The following is a 15029-nucleotide window of genomic DNA, read 5'->3' on the forward strand; positions in this document are numbered from 1 at the left end:
AATAGTGGGTGGTGTTATTTGATTTAAAGATCCAGATCAAATAGCTTAAAATCAATCAATTTATATTCGTTATGTATTTATTTACCGATATATTGTGAACGTTATCCAAAACTTGACAAAGAAAAGCCGAAGGCTTTTTAGTTTCCGAACTTGGTACAACAATCCCATAGATTGTCTTGAATGGATTGTATATGTACCTAAGTAGTCTCATCCTCACAATTTTCCTATTGATAATGTATCATTGGAAGAACATGTTAGATAAGTCTATCATAAAGAGGACAACACTTTAAGTCATTGATTCTTCCATTACAAATTGTTGTATGAAGAAATAAGAGTTGCTTTGAACAACCCTTAGTTAACACAAACACTAGTGCTTGTTTCTTTGTTAAATGAACAAGGAACTTAAGAAGAAAGCACAAGGGCATCGACACTTTATGTGCCATGATTCTTCACTTAAAATTTTTTGTATGAAGAAATGAGAGTTGCCTTGAACAACTCTTGAAAGTTTGTAATCATGTTTAGAACATAATGGTTGATTGACAAAAATAGTCCATCAACATGGACTTATGATGATTTTGAATCATTGAGTGTTGAAGTGTTAAACCACTTTAGGAGATGGAAACTAGGCAAGGACTTCACCTTTGTGTCCCTATCCAAATGGTTCACTAAGTTTATTGTAAACTATATAGTGAACAATAACCACACGCTCTCCAAATCATTTAATGTGTATAACACAATTGAAATAAGTTTCAAGAGAGATAGTGGGAGTTTAAGGACTATGACTATTGTAGTCAAGGGAGAAGTCAAATGAAGAAGGTGAAATAACTCCAAGGGAACAAACTTTCTTTATGAAAGGATGGACATTGGAAGGGGTATTTGCAAGAAATGTCTTGTAAGTGTGAAGAACGCACCTTTCGAAGGTGTTGTAAATTGTTCTTGAATAGTTCAAAACAGTTGGTTCTTCTATTTGAATGCCTGATTCTGTATTAGTAACTATGTTTTACAATTGTTGTAAAAGTGTGGCTAATAAGAAGTAGAAGATTAATGAGATAAGAGAAAGTACTTCACATTCGGAACGTGAATAAAATATAGATCTCTGCGAAAGCAGATAATACTTCCTCATATGAACTACCAAAGAAATTGGAAAAACAAAGATTGTCTTTACATTCTGATGAGTATATTTTATATTATATATTTTACCCTAATCTTAGTATATTTTGGTTAATATATTAGAAGAATTTTGATACTTTGAATTGTATTTTCAATATAGGACTTTCGACTTCCTCTGGAGCAAAACAGGACCAAATTGACGAATTTTGGAGTAATTCCAGTTGGAGGACATTTGTGAGTCACTGAGCTTGATCGTATCAAAAATTGGGATTTTTCCACCAAGCGGTTATTTTCTGACGATGAAATAAAGAAGCAGTGCGCAGTGCAGGAAAGTGACGTTTTTGGGCTTAAATTGCGTTTTTGGAGCCCAAAATGACCTCGGATGGGTTCGTGGCCTTCTGGAAAAGTGTTCAGAATATTCCAAACATTAAATCTAGCTATATTGGGCCAGTTTTGGAGCAGCTTATGGGTCAAAACGTGGCTGCTCAGATTTTAGACGAATTTTATCATTTAATTTAGGGTTATGTTTCCTAGGGTTTTGGTGGTGGCTTGGCAAATATATTGCTTAGCTGTCTACAGTTTTATGGTACGCTTTCTTTTATGCAACTTTGGAGACAGAGGGAAGTGTTAGGGTTTTGAAGATTTTCTACTTGAAGGTGTTTTCAATCCTTTTCTTGAATATATTTTCTATGATTTCAATTATGAATATGCAGAACTAATTTGTTTTGCTAGGGTGAAGCCTTGAGCCTTAGCATGAATATGTGATTTTTATTTAATTTCTTATGATTGATTGCATGCATACTTTGAATTGTTAATCACCGAGATAAAAACTATCTAATTGTTTTAATGTCTGATCATCATTAGGATTTTTAGAAAGGTAATTTGATGCAATTTTGGTCGGAAGGTTCCCTGAAATTGACGCTGGCTTCTTGTGATTAATAATTGTAATTTCACTTAGGATGAATATCACGTCTTAAGGATTGCATGGTTTTTCAAAGGATTTTCATAAAGCATAATGAGTCTTTCATGTTCAGATTTGATCCGAACGTCCGGACGGGTTGCATGTTAGATATACGTTCTATGTTGGAGGTTCCAAGTAGAATATGAATTAGGAAAATCTAACCTTCAAAGTAGCATGTATATAAGTAAGGGGTAAAAATTCATAGGATTGCTAGGTGATGGTGGAACCCTAGTGCTTTCTTAATTTGATTTTCTCAGAACTGTTTTCTTCTCTCTAGTCCTAATATTGCAGGTTGTTTATTTTAATTCATTCATTTCGATTTTATTTTATTTAGGTTATAAAATCAATCACTTCAATTTCTACTTTACAATAATTAAATAGAATCTGATTAGTTCAAATTATTTAATTATCCATGTGGAGACGACCTTGCGAAATCCGTTTATACTACAATAACCTTGTGATTCTTGCAAGTAAAATAGGAGATTTAAGCCCGTTCACATTAGTAAAAATACTATCAAGAAAATGGCGCCGTTGCCGGGGATTATTTAACATAATTCCTACGAATCAGATATTCAATTAGTTATTGTTGTTCATACATATATATAAAAAAAAAACTTTAATTAACGTTTTTATTTTATTTTTACAGATTACAACAGTACAACAGTGCAAATTTCAGAAATTTGTGCATGATCAGCACCCGTTCAACAGTGCAGAAATTGATTCCATTTGATCCAGAACTTGAGCATAATTTAAGGAGGAAACGCAGGGAGCAAACTTTGCAGAAGGTTCGTCCTCTACAGGAGACATTTCTGCAATCAGACTTTTCTGGGGACCTGCACAACAAAGAAAAAATGGCATTTGTAATTCCAGAGGCGGGTCTGCCTCTAGGTGATTCACTGACAGCCCATGCCACAAATATACCAAGTTGAATTACATATCCGGCAGTGGAGGAAGGGACTGCATTTGAAATAAAACAGCACATGTTAAATATATTCTACCTACGGGTTATCATCTGATGATCCTAACCGGCACATTGCAGAATTTTTAATGGGGTGCAAAAACATTTTGGTAAGAGGATTTTCAACCGAATCTAGTAAGCTGCGGTTATTTCCATACACACTAAAAGATCAAGCAAGGAGATGACTCCTCACACTCCCATCTGGAAGCATTAGCACTTGGACCCAACTTAGCGAAATTTTTTTAAATAAGTATTATCCGGCTTCTAAGACCCTTGACATGAGAACTCAGATTTTATCTTTTGCCCAAAAACCGAATGAGGAGTTTCTTGAGGCGTGGGAGCGGTTCAAATAGTTGATTAGAAAATGTCGGCATTCGGGTATTAACACTACTGATCAAATACATATATTTTTCAGAGGGTTGAATATGACTACAAACACTCTTGTGAACGCTTCATGCAGATGTTCGTACAAAGACAAAAATGCACAAGAGGCTTGTTTGTTATTTGAAAAAATGGCAGCGGATACACAACAGTGGGCAGTTAAGTAGCCACAATCTAGGTCTGTTTTTGAGATGTCTAACAGCTCTCCATATGTTACAGCACAAATTGAAAAAATGGAGAAAAGGCTTGACGCAAAATTTGACATGTTATTACACAGAATGCCAGATTTTCAGGTTGCTATACAGCAGCCATTACAAGCTGCCTGCAGCATTTGCAACATGATAACTCACGATTTTATGAGCTGCCCACATAGAGATGTTTCTCCAGATTTTACAGCAGAGCAGGTTAATACATTTAACAATTTCCAGTGTCCCCGATTGGAGTGATCATCCTAATCTAAGGTGGGACAAAGAACAACACACTAGGCCTCAATTTCAACAGCAGTTACAGCAACCTGCTGCACCAAAGGCTGCTTGGGAGGTTGCAATTGAAAAATTAGCAAATACTACCATTCAAGCAATCCAAAATCTGCATGCATCAATGAAAAATATGGAAAAACAAATTGGGCAGATTGCTTTACAGGTTTCAGAAAGGGCACCGGGTACATTTCCTAGTCAAACAGTACCTAATCCAGGAGGACGAGAAGAATGCAATGCTATACGGACTATACGGTCTGGCAAAAGTTACAACAGCAGACATGAAAATTCTGTTGGAAATTCGCAGGCAGCAGAACTGCCTCAAACTAAATTTGCAAATTTTGCAGATTCTGAAATTTCTGCAGATTCTGGGCAGTCCCAAGACAAATCCAAAAATACTGCAGAAACTACCACAAAAACTGCAGAACGTGTTTATGAGCCTCCTATGCCTTATCCAGAAAGGTTGATGCCTAAAGCTAAAGATCAACAGTTGAAAGATTTTATGAAAACTTTGGCTGAAGTTCAAATTAATCTTCCATTAATTGATGCAATCAAGAACAATCCATCTTATTCCAAGTTTTTCAAGGACGTTTGTACAAAGAAAAAGAAGCTTGTGGATTCCGAAAAAGTGATTCTAACAGAACAATGCAGTGCGGTCTTATTGCATAAATTGCCTCCAAAGAAAAAAGATCCAAGGAGTTTTACTATCTCTTGCACCATTGGAAATTGTGATTTTAGTAGTGCTTTAATTGATTTAGGTGCTAGTGTAAACTTAATGCCTTATTCTGTTTTCAAACGTTTAGGTGAAGGTGAGCTGAAACCAACCTCCAGTATTATTCAATTGGCTGACTGTTAATTTACCTACCCTAGAGGAGTCATTGAAGATGTTATTGTGAAAGTTGACAATTTATATTTACCGGCTGATTTTATGGTGTTGGACATGGATGAGGATTTGACAACGCCCATTATTTTGGGCCGCCCATTTCTAGCAACAGCCCGGACTCTTATTGACGTTGAAGCTAGAACACTCACATTTCGGGTTGAAGATCAAACTATGGTTTTCAAGTTGTTTGAAGCAAGCATACATTCAGGTGACAAGCAAGAATGCATGCGTGTTGATGTATTAAATGGTTTACCACATGCCAATTTTGTGACCACATCATCTACTAGCAAGCTGCCTATAAAGACTCAAAATATGATTTGCCACCAGGTTGACCAAAAACACTTGAATGTCAAGGGCAATAAAAAATTACGAAGCAGTCCAATTTGTGCAAGAATACAGCCTAGTAAAAAAGTGTGGTTGTTAAGTTCTTATTTCAAATCATCTCCAGGGAAACAAAAGTCTCGATGGAAAGGTCCTTTTCTAGTTACTAAAGTTTTTCAGAATGGTAATGTGGACATCAAGGCTGAGGGCACAGATTTGTCATTCAAGGTTACCAAACATCAACTAAAACCATGCATAGAGAAATTTGGTGTAGGCGAGTCATCAACTCTGAAGTCACCAGTGATCTAGCCACTGGACTTCCGCAACGTCTAGCTACAGACTTAAAATAAAGCGCTTATTGGGAGGCAACCCAATTTTTCTAAACTCTTTCCTAATTTTAATTTTCGTTTGATTTTCTCTTTAATATATATATATATATATATAAAAGCATACATAAAAAATATATATATATATATAAAAGGAAAAAAAAAACGAAAAATTCAAAAATGGAAGATTGCAAGTTGATTTTATTTACCCAGTTTATTTGATTTTATTTTAATTTATTTTTTTTAAAACGCATATTGGTTAATTGCAGGTTGAGAACGTGGAAAATAAAGCGCGTCCTATGCTGGAATCCTGCACCCAGCAGCAAGTCTAACGTTCACATCAACCACATCTACACTATGCTGGAAATTTAAAGCAGTCAACATAAAAAGTCATTCACGGATGCAAGTTTGGGGGAGATTGTTGCAGATCCAGCACAGAGACATAATTTTCAGCAGTTAATTTTCTGCAGCTCAGTTTTGCGATGCATGGAGGAGAACCACAGTTAAATCACAGATCCATACACCACAAAACTGAGTACATCTTTTATTACCAGATCTACAACAATTCAACTTGCAAGGATATGAAATTTTACCTCCCAGATGCACCGATCTGGGCTCTTGGAAGCTTGTGCCGTTAGTTTATTGAAGCTGATGTTTGTCCATCCATATTTCTTCCCATGGGCTCGATCATGAATCCGCATTCCCTGCAGCACAGAGCAACACAATGAAACCATGCTGGGACATAAATATCATGTTTACATATCAAGACACATCCCAACCCCGGACTAGTTTTACCTTCGTCTGGGAGGCGGATCTGTGATGTCCGAGCTGTCCTGTTTTCTTCCTTTGTTCCGGGATCAGATTGTCGTCTTGCACAGTTCACAACAGAAAGACTAATGACACTTTGATTTTCATGATCCAGGTTCTATATCACTTAACACACACAAAATTGTGAAAATCATTCTAGGTCTGCAGGAAGTATCCTTTTTGTTTAGTTGTTCCTCAAATCTGGAGTCCTCCCCCTTTTATGTTTTTCCTTTTTCTTGGTCATATGAATTGTTTTTATTTCTCATTCCTTTAAGTTCACCTTCGTAATATTAATTTTTGTTCGTATGTTATTAGTCTAATCCATGGTAAAACAAGAATATACATGATAGGGTTTTTGCTAACATTTTTTGAACAATGTTTGATGAATTTAATACTGACATTTAAACAAGAGCAGGGATGAGTTTATACCTTCATAATCGATAGATCAAGACTTTCATGATGAGCCATGCTTTATGTCCAGTGGATTTTCAGTTTGAGAGTTCTTTCTCGGGTCTGTCACGGATCTGAGTGTTGTGCACAAATACCACACCATTATAATTATATGCAGAGGTGATGAAGCTATTTTTTTACATCATGGGGTTCATTAACCTACGGATGACAAGATTTTTACCTTTTGCAGGAACCAGTTCTGCATTGTAGCTGGTTTGCATTTTTCTTGGCATGGTTAAGCTTACAGATCGAGGACCTGTGCCCACAAACGAAATACACATAAGTATACACATGCAGTACGGAGTATCTGAGACATGAAAACAACCGTATTGAGCTGCTTGAGTAAAGTTAAATAGATGCACAGATCCTACCTTCCCATTTCCATGGCAGCGGCTGAAGGGTTTTGGGTTTCAGCAGAGACCAGCGAGGGGTGTCGATCGGCTCGGATTTGCAATCATTAGGGGTCCTCACACCGATAAAACCACATGCATGTGTTAGTTTTTGTTCCAGTTCTCTAAAACACATAAATCTGAACAGGAAATCCACAAGATTTGAGCAGGGATTTACCTTCCTGCCTATCAGTTTTTCCACTCCTGTCACCATGGTTGTGTTCGAGAAACACGAAGGTGTGTAGATAGCTGGGCTGTTAGTTGCAACACGGATGCCACGTTTAGCAGGGATGAAGAAGCAGTTGTGGAAAGGAGGAAAAAAATGTGGGGGAAAGAGGTATTTTTCGTTTTACAGAGACATGGATCTGAAAGAAATGAGAAAAACAATAAATGGGAGGAAGAAGGAGTTGCTGTGAAATGGAGACAGTAAAAGCATTTTCAGACTTTCTAGAGAGAGCTAGATGGACAAATGGGTTTATCTAAACCTTTTATTTGGAATCCTAAGGCGTGGTGAAACGAATGCGCGACACGTGTGCCTATCTTCAGCTTCAGGTGCTACCCGAGAAGGATGGTTTTGCATTGGTAGAGAGCCGTTGGCTCTGTGGTATAAAATAAAAACAAAATTAAAAAAAAAAAAAACCGAGGACTGATAGGGACTTTTCTTTTTCTAACATGAGACATTGCACAAGTCATATTCAAATTTGAATGCCAGATGCATTCCATTTAACTATCTCATAGTTTCTTTTATATAATCCTATAGACGCCAAGCTGCCCGGGTTCCCGTGATTTGTCAGACAGGTGGGGTTTTGAAAATGAAAAGACAGAGAGCCGTTTGGGCTCTGTGTTTGATGATTGACAGAGACATCAACCTGACGCCAGCTGCACGCCACTTTGACACGGCATGCCAATTGCATGCCTTTCCAAGAAGAGTTATCTCATAGTTTCTTTAATCTTATAGACGCCAGCTGCACGTCACCTTCCACTTGCATGCCAATTGCATGCCTTTCCAAGAAAGGAATCCAATGTTCCTTTGCGAGTGGGCTGACATACATGCAGATGTTCTTCTTTCTTTGATTTTTGTTTTGTTTGTTATTTTATTTTATTTTATTTTATTTTATTTTTTATTATTTTTTTATTTTATCTTATAGTGTTGTCATTTTTTTTTAAAGTGTCCACTAGAGTTTTTGTGTTTTATTCTTTAGTTCATTTAGTTTCTTTTATTTTAGTTTCCACACCTTGAGGACAAAATGTGAAATAAGTTTGGGGGTGGGAAAGTAAATTTTAGTTTTTATTATTGTGTCAGTTTAAAAATTTTCATTCTTGCTAAGTTAATATCCATAGATTATTTTAAACGTTAGAACAAATGGACATGGTGAAGGTTAATCCCACATTAGAGTCTTTGCTATTTATCGTTGCTTAGACACTAATTCATGAATTATACTTTGAACTTTGCACATCACACCAACATGGTTTGTGGGGAGTGAGATTGAAACATTTACTTTTAGTCTAAGTTTATTTTTAATTTTTGTTTTAAGTAAAGTCAGTTATTATTGTGAAAAAAGTAATAATTGTCTCACCCGAGGTTTTGCCTAGTAACCGGGCCAGTCTTGCCTAATCAGCAGTGATTCTCGCGTCAAACGGTAGAGTTTTGGCATGAGGCAAGGTGGTTAGTTGGTTTCGTAGCCTTTTCAGCTCGGGTTAATAAGTCCTTATGGGTGTTCTACACCTAGTGCCCTAAAGCCCTAGTGATTTGGAAGTCATTGACCTAAAGCTCGCTACATGGGTTGGATCGAAAGCTTAAGTAAACCGACATTGCACGACCACTACTGTTACTGAAAAGAAAAAAAAATGTTATACATGAGAAAAAAAAGAAGAAAAAGAAAAAAAATTGAAAAAAAAATGAAAGAAAAATAGTTATATTTAAAGTTAGTACGTGTGAAATAAAGAAGGACGAGAGGTAAGGGTTTTAGTCGAGTCTCTTTAACTATGTTGATTCACTTTACACCAAAGGAAGTTTGTGAATTCTTTTCTAATTGATTCTAAATGGTTTAGACTCTATGGTGGGATTGGTTGGAACTTTTGAAAAGATATTCTAGTTTTTAAAATTTGCTATGGATTGCAACTTTGAAGGTGAAAATTTTTGTCAGTTAATTTTAGCTAGTTAGTTTGTTAAGTTTTTATTTTTGTTTGAGTCTTGTTTTGCTTGAGGACAAGCAAAAAGCTAAGTTTGGGGGTATTTGATGAGTATATTTTATATTATATATTTTACTCTAATCTTAGTATATTTTGGTTAATATATTGGAAGAATTTTGATACTTTGAATTGTATTTTCAATATAGGACTTTCGACTTCCTCTAGAGAAAAACAGGACCAAATGGACGAATTTTGGAGTAATTCCAGTTGGAGGACGTTTGTGAGTCACTGAGCTTGATCATATAAAAAATTGGGATTTTTCCACCAAGCGGTTATTTTCTGACGATGAAATAAAGAAGCAGTGCGCAGTACTGGAAAGTGACGTTTTTTGGCTTAAATTGCGTTTTTGGAGCCCAAAATGACATCGGATGGGCTCGTGGCCTTCTGGAAAAGTGTTCAGAATATTCCAAACATTAAATCCAGCTATATTGGGCCAGTTTTGGAGCAGCTTATGGATCAAAACGTGGCTGTTCAGATTTTAGACGAATTTTATCATTTAATTTAGGGTTATGTTTTCTAGGGTTTTGGTGGTGGCTTGGCAAATATATTGCTTAGCCGTCTACAGTTTTATGGTACGCTTTCTTTTATGCAACTTTGGAGACAGAGAGAAGTGCTAGGGTTTTGAAGATTTTCTACTTGAAGGTGTTTTCAATCCTTTTCTTGAATATATTTTCTATGATTTCAATTATGAATATGCGGAACTAATTTGTTTGGCTAGGGTGAAGCCTTGAGCCTTAGCTGAATATGTGATTTTTATTTAATTTCTTATGATTGATTGCATGCATACTTTGAATTGTTAATCACCGGGATAAAAACTATCTAATTGTTTTAATGCCTGATCACCATTAGGATTTTTAGAAAAGTAATTTGATGCAATTTTGGTCGGAAGGTTCCCTGAAATTGACGTTGGCTTCTTGTGATTAATAATTGTAATTTCACTTAGGATGAATATCACGTCTTAAGGATTGCATGGTTTTTCAAAGGATTTTCATAAAGCATAATGAGTCTTTCATGTTCAGATTTGATCCGAACGTCCGAACGGGTTGCATGTTAGATATACGTTATATGTTGGAGGTTCCAAGTAGAATATGAATTAGGAAAATCTAACCTTCAAAGTAGCATGTATAGATTATAAGGGGTAAAAATTCATAGGATTGCTAGGTGATGGTGGAACCCTAGTGCTTTCTTAATTTGATTTTCTCAGAACTGTTTTCTTCTCTCTAGTCCTAATATTGCAGGTTGTTTATTTTAATTCATTAATTTCGTTTTTATTTTATTTAGGTTATAAAATCAATCACTTCAATTTCTACTTTACAATAATTAAATGGAATCTGATTAGTTCGAATTATTTAATAATCCCTGTGGAGACGACCTTGCGAAATCCGTTTATACTACAATAACCTTGTGATTCTTGCAAGTAAAATAGGAGATTTAAACCCGTTCACATGAGTAGTAAAAATCCTATCACGTTCCAATTAGAATAAGGAACTTAATTCCGTCACTATAAGAGATGGATGAATGTTTTGTTTGACAAAACATTGTTTTTATTAATGAATGATTGAATTATTGTAATATGATTAATTGTCTTTATAGTAGAGATGATATGGTAGTGTTAACTGTTTAGAATATAACGATGCTTAAAACTCAAAAGTTTACAAGGTAGTGACTAACCCTACTGAGTTGTGACACCTTTAAAACATAAATTATAAGTTGGTCATAGATGGATGCTTTGGATCGTTAGATCTGGATCCAATGCCTTTTTGTTAAACTTGTATAGAGGCGAAATGTTCGAATCTTTATTCTTTTGGAAAGAAGAAAGAGTCACAAAGTTGTTGAGGTTAATTCACTTAGATGTTAGTGGCACTTATCCACAACATAATACTACTCATGTTGTATGACACTCACCAAAGATTGTTCTCGGTTGGACTATCATTTATTTTGAATAAACACAAGTCCGAATACTTTGTAAAAGGTTTCAAAGAATTCAAGAATGTAAGTTGATGAGTAAGACGTCTAAAGTATTTACCTCCTTAGATTTGATCCAAGGAAAATTAACGCTTTAGAAGAGTTTCCTTGAAAGATATCAAGGAAAGTAGCATCAAATACCCATATATAGGATATATTCTTCTAAGACAATATGATTGTCAATTAGAAAATCTTCCAAAATTTTCATGACTCCATAGGATGTAGTTGGAAAGAAAGACAAGTCTTAAGCATGTTAAGATTTGGGGTTGTGTGCTAATGAGCAATATTTGTTTGAGAACAATCTTGTGGGATATCCTTAAATTAACCTTTGGATATCACTTCTATAAACCAACTAACAAATGTTATTTGTTGGGTAGTTCATTATGATCCTACAATAGGATTTGCCTAAGATGGAGCAAATGAATGAGAGATAGAACTCAAAGAATGGATTATTTGAGAGACAAGATGATAATCAACAAATATAACAACCTAGTTCCTACAGCACCAGCTCCAAAGTAGTCGAGAAGGATTCATAAACCATCTCAGTTGAATGGTTTGAATTTTATGACTATGTCATAGAGTTACACCTCTTAATTTGAAAGAAATAAGAATCAAAATCCTTATGACTACATTGAGTGTATTTACGACATATATTCAAGGAAATGGTATAGTACCATTTGACACGAAATAATAAAACCTTCATAGCTAATTGGTAGCTTAAGGTGACTACAATCAACGAGATTGGTTCACTTGGAAGAAACCATCTTTGATGTAGTCTAGGTTTCTGTTAATTCGAAGATTGCCAGCTACAACTAAACGGTTATTCAACGTTTGGACATAATATGGGTTTCCGAAACCAATATCAAGATAGTCTTGATAATATATGTCTAAAATCACAAGACATGTAAGTTGTAGAGATCCATCCATCATGAATCTTAGCAAGCTAGTGGGAGCTATAAGTGTTTTATGAGAGAAAGATCAAATAGTTTGATTTCTCATTAAGATGTAAATGAATCTTTTGTTTACTAGGTTTACAAAAGATTAGTGGGAGTTAATCATATTCCTAAATTTGAACATATATATGATATATTAATTTTGGAAATGAAAGGAATTCTTCTTCGTTAAAGTTATGACTTTAAACATTCTATAACGATAGAATGTATATGGGAGACATAGTCTATATGCATTGAATGGAAATCTATAATGATAGATTTCAGGATATAATTGGATTATATCTATCCTTAATGATAGACAAATGATGCTAGGAAGTTTCTCATATGATGATAAACTTTAATCAGAAGACAATTCTAGTGAGACTAGGAAGTTGCTATTCTCAAAGGGAACGTACCCTTTGACTCCCAAAGAAATAACGCGTAAATAGAATCCTCTATGCATACGCAGAAAGGTGATTTATGTATTTCATATAGTATGAAAAATGTTGATATGAGTTGTACCAAGATCAGTACAAGATGATATCAATGCAAGCCCATGATTAGAACCATGGCAACTATCAAGTGAGTCCTTAAGTATTTAAGAAATACTAAAGGATAGATTCCTCAAGAATGAGGAAGAATTAAAGTAATGCAATGGAAGCGTAAATGTATTAGATTATGAATCTAATATTGTATCCATCATTGGATGTCTCTTCATTATGAATGAAGAGATAATTAGATATCTCTTTATTATGACTAAAGAGATATTTGGGTGGAAACGTTAAAAGTAATGACTTTAATGTGTTTCATCGTGCATGCAAAATATATCGCCATATAGAAGCTTACAACATTGATGTTTAGATGGGAAAGTTCATTTATGAACTTTCGATTCGGTTCCAACTAGAAAGTATCTCTAGTGTGCCAACACTACGACACTAATGGGGCGATAGCTCAAGCCAAGGAATCAAGGTCCCATTAAGATCCGAACTCAAATGAGAGACTGAACCACATGATTGAGAATCATGTATAATGGTGACATCGTTATTCTCAAGGTTACTTCTATGGATAACATATAGATATCCATTGTCTAAGCCTACTACTCAGCCATTTTTGAAATGAATTCAGAAAAGGTGTCATCACTGATGACCAAGTTGATTGGCTCTAGTGCAAGTGGGAGATTGTTGGAAATGTGACCTAAAACCAATCATATGATGATACTTTACGTACATTTCACATGTTAAACTAATCTAGTTTAATATAAAGGGCAAAGATTATTGTTTAAAGTCGTCTCATATAAATGTTATATGCTTAAATGATAAGTCCAAGGAATATGTAATTAGGAGAATGTGATCTAAAGAAGTTAGATTCGTGAGACCATTCTCTTTCATATACATATCCTAAACGTTCATGATCATAGGATTGCCAATTGGGCATTGACAGTCCATTAAGATCAGTACATGCTATGTCTTCTCTTATGGAGAGTGACTGGTCTCGAGTCATTGGTGTGACTGACACCAAGACAAGTATGTAGGTGTTCAATATAGAATGAGTCCACTGAACGCAATCAACAAGGAGTTCTTATACTCATGTCACATAAGAACTCATGGTTGGGGTAATGCAAAGTAGTCTTTTAACCTGAGGCATCATAGTTGTCTTATGGTTAGGTCCTTGATATTTGACTATATCAAAGTCACTCCGTAAGAGGGTGTCCACAACATAGTAGGGGTTAAGCCACTTAGTTATGGAGGCAGGTGAATGCACAACAAGGGATCTCTAACCTTCAAATCATTTAAGGGAGAATACTCTATGATATGATTAAGAATCTTTGGCCAGAGTATGAATGAGATTTAGGAATTCATTTCAAATCACATTCAAGGTAATCATACAAGTAAGAGAATCACATTGGATAATAGACATGAATAAACTATCAAACCAAACAATGTGGTCAAGAGTATTGTATTAGAGAAATACCGTATTGCATTGTAATCCCAAACTGAATAGGTTCTCCAACCTCTTCTGATTAGGTTGGATAACCATGACATACTGCTAGGTGTCACTCATGGTTTGTGGAAGCCCTGAAGGTGTATAATCACTAAAGGGAGAATTGAAAGGAAGTTTCAATTCACAATCGATTTGAAGAGTTCTAATCACCCACTACCTCGCTAAAAGGAACCTAATGGATTGCACACCATGTAAGGTAATGTTTGAAGGATTTGACGGAGATTAGTAAGTACAATTAAATGGTTTAATTGTTTATGACAAAGATTAATTAATATGTTAATTTACCAAACGAATAAGTTCATTTTAAACCTTGAGTTAGTGTTGGGCCTTAAAGCCCAATGGGCTTTGAATCGTCAAGCCTATTAGCTTAAGTTGCATGACAACTTAACAACCAAAATTCAAGAAGCCCAAAGGCTTGGGAAAACCGGCCATAGAGAGAGGAAGGGCCTTTTGGTCCAATATGCACACAAAAGTTGAAATCATAGAAGGGGTATCTTTGCTCTATCCTCATTAGGGTTTTTTCAAGGATGAAAAGTGAGAACAACTCTCTCTCTCTTTTCTCTAGAACAGTCACCATGGGAGAGTTTACTAGCATCTAACTCTTCCATGGTCACTCATCTTCTTCCTCAACTATCTTTGGTGTCGGAACTTAGAGGTCTCCAACTTTGGGGACTTTTGGAGAAACCAATTCTTCCATCCATATCCAAGAAGGCATGGAGCCAAGAAGCAAAGTTCCTCCATCCACATCCATGGAGCCAATGAGCAAGGTGATAAAGGAAAGAAGGCCCTTACATGGGTGATTAACCTTTGCTAAGCAAAGAGGTGCTTCAAAGGTATAAAGAAATCTTAACTCTTTCTCTAAGATCTTTGGTTGAG

General features: G+C 35.5%; 1 protein-coding gene and 1 non-coding gene across 3 annotated transcripts; both read right to left on the reverse strand.

Moving 5' to 3' along the window:
• Window positions 1-3304: 3304 nt before the first annotated feature.
• Window positions 3305-3409, reverse strand: LOC126614129 (small nucleolar RNA R71). Its single transcript, XR_007620288.1, has one exon. It is a non-coding gene; the product is annotated as a small nucleolar RNA R71 (small nucleolar RNA).
• Window positions 3410-5589: 2180 nt separating this feature from the next.
• On the reverse strand, window positions 5590-7357 carry LOC126585440 (uncharacterized). Of its 2 annotated transcripts, XR_007610501.1 has the most exons (4): window positions 7045-7357; window positions 6855-6929; window positions 6212-6747; window positions 5590-6120 (listed from the first exon to the last, which is right to left on the reverse strand). XR_007610501.1 is itself a non-coding variant. In XM_050249885.1 (3 exons), the coding sequence occupies exons 1-3, from the start codon at window positions 7274-7276 to the stop codon at window positions 6740-6742; spliced, it is 315 nt and encodes a 104-aa protein (XP_050105842.1). In that variant the 5' UTR covers window positions 7277-7357; the 3' UTR covers window positions 5590-6739. The 2 variants fall into 2 exon arrangements, 1 of the variants encoding a protein (XP_050105842.1); XM_050249885.1 differs by having other exon boundaries at window positions 5590-6747.
• Window positions 7358-15029: the final 7672 nt, after the last annotated feature.

This window comes from Malus sylvestris, chromosome 2 (assembly GCF_916048215.2).
Source record: "Malus sylvestris chromosome 2, drMalSylv7.2, whole genome shotgun sequence".
Classification (NCBI taxonomy): Eukaryota; Viridiplantae; Streptophyta; class Magnoliopsida; order Rosales; family Rosaceae; genus Malus; species Malus sylvestris.